We start from the raw sequence: 8,295 nt of genomic DNA on the forward strand, positions 1-8,295 counted from the left end.
CCCCAACGGCCTGATGATTATTTTTACACATTGCTGTGCGATCTAATCCTTGTTTAATATTGACCAAGCACCATTTCATTTAAATGTCCACTTAATCTTTAATATTTGGCCATTTCTTTAGGACAGAAATGCTATAGCCACTGTAATTAAAATAATATGTGGACATCAAAATGTGTAAACTCAGAGTTAGTTTGAGCTTTTATTTTGAAACCGCAATGTATTCTCCTGAGTTTGCATAGATTTATAAATTATTTACCTTACAAATCTGATGAAATGGCGCACATTGCGTTCCCAGATGAACGTTATAATAAACCCAAACTCACAACAACATGCAGAGATGGAGTTTGAGATGCTCCACCATAGACTGTACTACACATGTAAATGATAACAGTTCCTGTGGAACTAACGTTACTGTGAACTGTGTGACGCATGTACTTAACCTACACGCATGTAAATAATTAAAGCGCATATACTGTATTAGAACTGCATCATATATAATTATTTTATTAAATCGTAGCGTTTGTGAATTCACAATTACGCTTAATTATGATTTTTAAATGGGTTTAATATATCATGTAGCCTTGGGAAACAGTCTAATAATGTGTTTTATGAATTCTCGTCCGTGAAATGTACACACACTCCGGTATTTTGCCGGTTAGTCGACGCGAGCAAAATGAAGTCGAGGATTTTTAAAAATCGAATAGTCCAATAGTGGCATTATATTCAGCTAGTTTGAGTAAATGTAATATGGGTGAATTATTTTGTCATGTTTTTTCCTTAAAGGGGTCATATGATGCTATTTTAAAGATCATTATTTTGTGTATTTGGTGTAACAGAATATGTTGACATGCTTTAATGTTCAAAAAACACATTATTTTTCAAATACTGTACATTATTGTAGGTCCTCTATGCCCCGATACTGTATTAGAACTGCATCATATATAATTATTTTATTAAATCGTAGCGTTTGTGAATTCACAATTACGCTTAATTATGATTTTTAAATGGGTTTAATATATCATGTAGCCTTGGGAAACAGTCTAATAATGTGTTTTATGAATTCTCGTCCGTGAAATGTACACACACTCCGGTATTTTGCCGGTTAGTCGACGCGAGCAAAATGAAGTCGAGGATTTTTAAAAATCGAATAGTCCAATAGTGGCATTATATTCAGCTAGTTTGAGTAAATGTAATATGGGTGAATTATTTTGTCATGTTTTTTCCTTAAAGGGGTCATATGATGCTATTTTAAAGATCATTATTTTGTGTATTTGGTGTAACAGAATATGTTGACATGCTTTAATGTTCAAAAAACACATTATTTTTCAAATACTGTACATTTGCGTGCACATTTGGGCGGCATTATGCTAATATTTCCACATAGTGATGTAAAAATGTGGGGGCGTGTTCGAACGAGCCGTTTTAGGTAGGCGTGGTTGACTCTTAACTTTTATAAAGAATATCTCTTTGAATTTGAGACTTTAGTCTTTGTAACTTTACAGATCTTCTTTATGTACCAAGAGCTTGTAACACTCCAAAGAGAAAGGAAAACTTGAAATCGCATCATATAACCCCTTTAAGGTTGTACATCATGGTGTTACATTGAAGGTCATTCAGTATTTAATGTGGATCTTAAGCATATACATACTTTACAATGCAACAGCTAATGTTTCATGTGGAACCACTACTCATTTTGAAAGCAATTGTAATGTATCTCTGATATTCCTGCTTTCTGTCTCACCATGATTTAATTCCCATCGTTGTTTTTGCTGCAGCAGCAGGTCAGTTATAGCGGGACATTTGGCTATACCAATCCTGAGATGGAGGTAGAGGATCCAACCGCCATGAGCTCCAAAGAAGGATCAACGTGAGTTTTGCCAGCCAGATTAATAAAACATGATAGCATACTTAAAAAATATCACCCAAAAGGTTTCATTTAGCTTTTTGATTACATAGATTACATTTAGCTTTTTTTTTTTTTTTTAAAGCAAGGATGCATTGATAAAAATTGACTTTTACAATGTTACAAAAAAATTGTATTACTGTTTTTACTATGTTTTTAATCAAATGAATGCAGATTTGGTGAGATAAAAGACTTTTAAAAACCTTTAAAAACTGTTCCGCCCCTAAACATTTTAACAAGTGAGACTAGTGTTCAAATTTGGCCAAACAGCTCACTGTTAAAGCAAGGAAACGATTCAATATCACTGACTTAACATCATTAAGAAATAATTGTGTAGAAAAACAATCTTCCGTTCACAAAAGACCAAGAATTGGCTTTCTCTCCCCCTAAGCCTGCCTGCATTAATGTCTTCAGTCCAGCCAAATCAACGTTACTCTGCACATTTTCTTCCAATTGTGGCTTAAGGGGATGATTGATTCCTTTAACTGTGACTCAAAAAATACAGATAATCTCATTTATTTTATTGGGCAATTATGGTATCATGTCAACCGTTTGAGAACTCAGCTGGAAGGGAAGGAAGGCTGTTACTGCTTTTGTGCGATCATCGAGGATCAGTTGTCAAGTCAAGTCAAGTCACCTTTATTTATATAGTGCTTTTAACAATACAGATTGTGACAAAGCAACTGAACAGCATTAATTAGGAAAATAGTGTCAATAATGCAAAATGACAATAGTAAACACTCATTTTTCAGTTAAAGACAGTTCATCATTGAATTCAGTGATGTCAACATCCAGCTCAGTTCAGTTTAAATAATATCTTTGCAATCATGTCAACGATAACGCTGGAAATGAAGTAAATGATCCCAGAATTTTACTGAAGTTAGATAATCTCATTTATTTTATTGGGCAATTATGGTATCATGTCAACCGTTTGAGAACTCAGCTGGAAGGGAAGGAAGGCTGTTACTGCTTTTGTGCGATCATCGAGGATCAGTTGTCAAGTCAAGTCACCTTTATTTATATAGTGCTTTTAACAATACAGATTGTGACAAAGCAACTGAACAGCATTAATTAGGAAAATAGTGTCAATAATGCAAAATGACAATAGTAAACACTCATTTTTCAGTTAAAGACAGTTCATCATTGAATTCAGTGATGTCAACATCCAGCTCAGTTTAAATAATATCTTTGCAATCATGTCAACGATAACGCTGGAAATGAAGTGTAGATTAAATATTTTTTTCTTAATAGATTTTTATATCTGGAGGGACTAATCCATTAGTTTATTATGTATCTGTATGCATTTTACAATAATCTTTATATTTCTCCGCTTTTTGTTGAATTGCGAAAGCCCTGGAAATCGAGTGTTTGTTTAATATTAAACTTCTCAGTTCTTCTAACTGGACCAGTTGTGCAGAAGCAGTTACTGAGGCCTGTTTTGCTCATGTATCATATTGCTTAATAAGAAACAGTCAGCATTAACAGTGTTTCATAACAGCGATTACAAAACAGGCTTTGAGAATATTTCATATGTCATAGGGGCATATGAATTGTTTCCCATGGCATTTCACTTTCCAGGTTATTTTGCATTGAAGGCCTCATTGTTAAATTGTCTATTCAGTAACAGATGTTATTTGTTTTCTTTAAAAAAAAGTAATGAAATTAAGAATATAAAGCTCTGCACATTTTTTTATGAGATTATAACAGCCTGTACAATAAAAATATTGCTAATAAGCTAAGATATAAACTAAGAGCTTGTTATTTCTATTCTTATTTCTATTCTATACTTCTTGCTAGCTGGAGTGTGACAGTCATGTTGGTTGATCAGTGATTCCATAGAATTTCGAAAGTTTTGGCTCTTTGCTCTTGGAAATTTTAGCAATCATAAGAAATTATCATAGAAGACAGTGAATGTATCTTCTTTTGAAGAAATTTTGTGTATGTTATATGTAAATAAGTGAATGTAAAAATGTAATTTGGTCGTTTGTGTACAAGCTTTGAGTAATGGGCGTCTCTCCACAGGCGTTACGGCAATGGCCGGGTCAGAGGCTCCAATGAGCACAGGGGTGAAGAAGAACTCCTCCCTGCTGTCATAACAGAGAACAAAGCATCTCCTCACCCTCACAAACACACACAGGTGTGCACACACACCACAACCACCAGAAAATCAATTATATATTCAATTCAGGGTCTAATTATACAACCAGTGGCCTGCACACTCTACTGAAGTTGTAATGTCCGTCTGGCTCAATATGTGGTAAAACCATTTCATTTTGTTTCCATAGAAGAGAAAGAGGAAAGTGCACAAACTTGCAGCTGAGGTAAACAGTGACAGGTCCATTGACACCAGCACCACCAAAGGCATGCCAAAGACTACTGCTGAGCAGGGTAAGACAAGCGTACACAAAATCAGCTGATGACTGTAATATTTGATTTACACTTACTGCTCAGAGTCTGAGGTCATAAGAAGCCTCTTATGCTCACCACGGCCGAAAGTTCAAAAGCACAACATTTGTTTGAAATGGTAATGTTTTGTTACAGTGTGAAAGTCTTTCTTGTCACTTTTAATCAATTTAATTAATTCTTGCTGAATAAAAGTATTAATGTCATTCAAAAAATAATCTTGCTGACCCCAGACTTTTGAACAATAGTTTACATGTATTCATTTATCAGACAGTTTTCTCCAATGTAATTTTAAATGAGAAATACAACAAAGTGATTCATCCAAGGAGGCTGAAGATCAGAGGAGTACAGGACAGAATAGAGATGAGAATAAGAAATAGTAAAGTTTTATGAAGTGCCTGGACATACATAACTAAAACATTGATATGTTTTACATTTGTTTTTGATGCAATTATTAAGGCATGCGATTTATGTATTAGTGCAAGTGCCTAACTTTTTAAAAAATATTTATATTTATTTAAATATAATTTTTGTATTTAGAAACACATATAAGAAGTACAGTATTGGCAGCATATCACATAGTGAACATGAAAACTAAGATAGAATGTAGACTAATCCTAACAGTGTGTCACTGATTTAGGAGATTAGTAAGTTATGGAAGACGTTGCTATGTTATAATATTAAACAGTGTGGTAGATCTGCATCACTGAACAACGCCCTGTTTGCTTTAGACTGAAGTATAGCACTAAGGAGAATAAAACTACAATATGACAGTTAAAACCTGCTAATAGAGCAGTTGTCTTTACCTGATTTATAACTTTTATTTTAGCCTCTGTTGCAATATTCAGTTGGAATTACAGTGTTTGAATAGTTCTGTAGTAGTTCTGTGCTCCTAAACTGCCTGTGTGTAACTACTGAAGCCTATTTCTGCCACATAAGATTTTTTTTAGTAAATCATAATTGACTTGAAAAGGAAGATTCTAAATTGTCCCTCCCCCAAACTTGTGTGTAAGACAAGACTTGTGGTTCTCGCCATGAATACAGCCCTAGATGCTGGAATGGCGTTAATAAGAAAGTAAATAAATGAAATTAAAAGTCATATTTATGAGATAAAAAGTCATAATTATGACTTAAAACAATAATGACAAAATTGAAATTATGACAGTCATTGAGATTAAAAGTCAAATGAGTAACAATTATCACTATGTAATAATTTTGAATTTCTCATAAATATGATTGTAGAAATTATGAAAAAGTTTTAAAATTATCTGAAGGTTCATCTTTTTATATGACAGTTTGTCTTAATGTTAAAAATATTTTTTATAATAATTCTGAAATTAGAAATTAGGAGATAAGTGACAGTAGGAATTATGAGAAAGTCATAGAAGTCATAATCTGAAATGTATTTAATAATTTTTATAAAGCCAGTTTGTCATAAATTGACTTTTTATAATTATATAATTGATTTATGTCATAATTATTGATTATTTTCGTCTCATAATTATAATGTACCAAAGCTTGTTTTTGTCCCTTAGGTTGCAGAAATGAGATTCCATAAATAAGCTGTTTTTTATTCACGCAAGTTCAGCTGTTCGAGTTTAGAATGTAGTCTCCCCAGTATAATCTTGTAAAATTGAATAGATTCTGAAATAATTGTAGCAAATACTTAAAAAAAATTTTTTTTTTAAAATCCATATGGTGTGTTTCAGTGGTCTTGATATTTGTGAATCAGAGTGTGAGTTAGTTACCTTTGTGATTTGTGTTTGTGCTTTACACAAATAGAGTCCTCTGTAGCTGCCGCCACTGTGTCCTCCTCTCTTGGTCAGCGCTTACCCTTCCCAGCATTCCCCCTGCGGGCCTCCCTCCCCCCTCTTGCACCCGTACAAGCCGCTGGTCCCCCTGCTGAGTATCATTCTGACTCCGCAGAATCTCTGGAGGAGATCCCTGTAGCAATGGCACGGCTTGGCAGCGCAGCCCTGGCCGGCGCTACTACTGCTGCTGTGTCTGCCACCAGCTATTCCTCTTCTCTCCAGTGTGCTTTGCCTTCCTCAGCAGCTGGACAAGCTTTACCCTCCCCCCAGCCCAGGACCAAGAGGAAAGCAGCCGTTCGGAAAGCTGCAGAGCAGAGGTTTGAGATGGTGTCCCATAAGCCATCTCTGTTCGTGAGTCGAGAAAGCAGAGAGCCCGCCATGCCTCAAGAGGGCATTATCACAGAGGAAAATCCCCGTGTGGCGAAACGCAAACAGACAGGTAAAAAGAGAAATATGGGGGACACTAAACTCAGCTCGAGTGTAGGAAACCCCGCTGGTGTAGTGACTACTACAGAGACACGTCACTACTAATCAGGACTCACTGGGCACTTGGTCGGTCTTGTTTCTCCATTAAAAAAACTTGAGCTGCTTTAAAAGGAGCACATAAAAACTGATGTAGCACTCAGAACCTGATGCAACCTATGCAAACACCATTGAATGTCAGCAGGAAGAACCTTTTGCTGGACAAAACATCTAATGCTGGTTGTCATTGGTCAGTGTCATTTGGCCTGAACACCTCATATTGCATAAAGTTGCATATAGATATGTTTGACAGTGGGTCATGAGGTCCGACCTCAGATCAGATTCACTTATATATATTTATTCATGAAATTGTTGATTGTGGAATGAAGCCTTGGACTTGAGCCTCAACTTACTATGAATCTTTTGAGGAATCCATGACACTATAAATTATGAACCAACTTATTTAGCCTTTCATTAACTCGGTACATTTTACTACAACCTTTGCTGTAGCATTGCACAAATAGTTTTTTTTTTAAACACTTAATGCAGTGCTGCTCGTCTTAATTATATATGAAGCCTTGGACTTGAGCCTATATATATATAAAATGCCAAAGTTTGTTTAGTTTTCTATGATGAACCACGCATGACCACTGATATCATTTTCAGGGTTTTTAGTTCATATTTTTACATTAATGTACATTGTTACCTTATTTTTAAATTATTGTTGTTAATTGTTGCTTTTCCTTTTTGTTGTTTTTATCAGCTTTTATATGTCTGGTTGTGTTTGGGTGAACTTGAGTTACAGTATGTACTATAGAGTGTATTTATACTTCTGGTGGTATTTTACTCAAGTGCTTTAGTCACTTTCTAAATAAACATCTTATATTAAGCAGTGCCACATGATGTCTGCCCTTATGAATGAAGTCCACTCCCTCCATCTCAAATGCTGCTCAGACAACCCAGTTACACAGTTGTTTATCTATCAACAGAAACATTCTTAGTACATGATGTTTTGGGTAGAGGGAGTGGCTGAATGATGGCCGATGGGGAAGCAATATGAAAATGTGTCTGTGTATTTTTTTTAATTATGTAAAAAAATAAAATTAATTTCACTTTAACTGTATTCCTACACTGGTTTTTGCAATGTTAAAAATCAATGTTTTAACATAGGTTATCTGTGTTATAATCTCTTTTCTGTTTGTTGTTTTTTGTTAAATTCTCTCAAAACCATCCTTTAATAAATATTACCCTGCAGAAGACTCCTGCAATATTAGTGGTGGGCAAAAGTCACTCATTCTTTAATGAAGACAATAAACAGGAAATGCCTCTCAGACATTTCAAAATGTCATTAATTTTAGCTTTGTGTAAAAATATACTTTCGTCAAAAGGAAATGGAGCAAAGGCAAGTGCGCATTCTATAATGCATTCCATTTAATGCACATTTACTAGATCATCTGAATATTCCAAGCATGTGGAAAATGTGCAAATATATACTGCAGAGACTGCAGTTTTCATTGTCATTCCTGTACCTTTTATCTTTTTTGATCTCAATTACTACTTCTCATTAAAAACAGCATGTTTGTTGCATAATTCACTGCATAATTGTTGCCCTGTTTTTATGTGTCCTGAATCAATAATAGACATTTTTTTCCAAAGGACATTTCCTTTTAAGGATATACCTACCGCCTGTACTGGTGTAAATGTCAATTCATTCAG

General features: G+C 34.8%; 1 protein-coding gene across 3 annotated transcripts in view; it reads left to right on the forward strand.

Annotated features, from left to right (window-relative positions):
- Nucleotides 1–7,111, forward strand: part of LOC107563465 (probable palmitoyltransferase ZDHHC1) — a 21,614-nt gene extending 14,503 nt beyond the window's left edge. Inside the window, exons 8-11 of one of the 3 annotated variants that reach the window (XM_016248355.1) lie at nt 1,776–1,867; nt 3,926–4,040; nt 4,189–4,291; nt 6,233–7,111. In XM_016248355.1, coding sequence (XP_016103841.1) covers nt 1,776–1,867; nt 3,926–4,040; nt 4,189–4,291; nt 6,233–6,648 — 726 coding nt within the window. In that variant the 3' untranslated portion in view covers nt 6,649–7,111. Of the gene's footprint in view, nt 1–1,775; nt 1,868–3,925; nt 4,041–4,188; nt 4,292–6,088 lie in introns of all 3 variants that reach the window. The other 2 variants (XM_016248353.1, XM_016248354.1) reach the window with 2 other exon arrangements.
- The last annotated feature ends 1,184 nt before the right edge of the window (nt 7,112–8,295 follow it).

The sequence above is a fragment of the Sinocyclocheilus grahami genome, unplaced genomic scaffold (genome assembly GCF_001515645.1).
Source record: "Sinocyclocheilus grahami isolate Dianchi unplaced genomic scaffold, SAMN03320097.WGS_v1.1 scaffold876.1, whole genome shotgun sequence".
NCBI classification, from domain to species: Eukaryota; Metazoa; Chordata; class Actinopteri; order Cypriniformes; family Cyprinidae; genus Sinocyclocheilus; species Sinocyclocheilus grahami.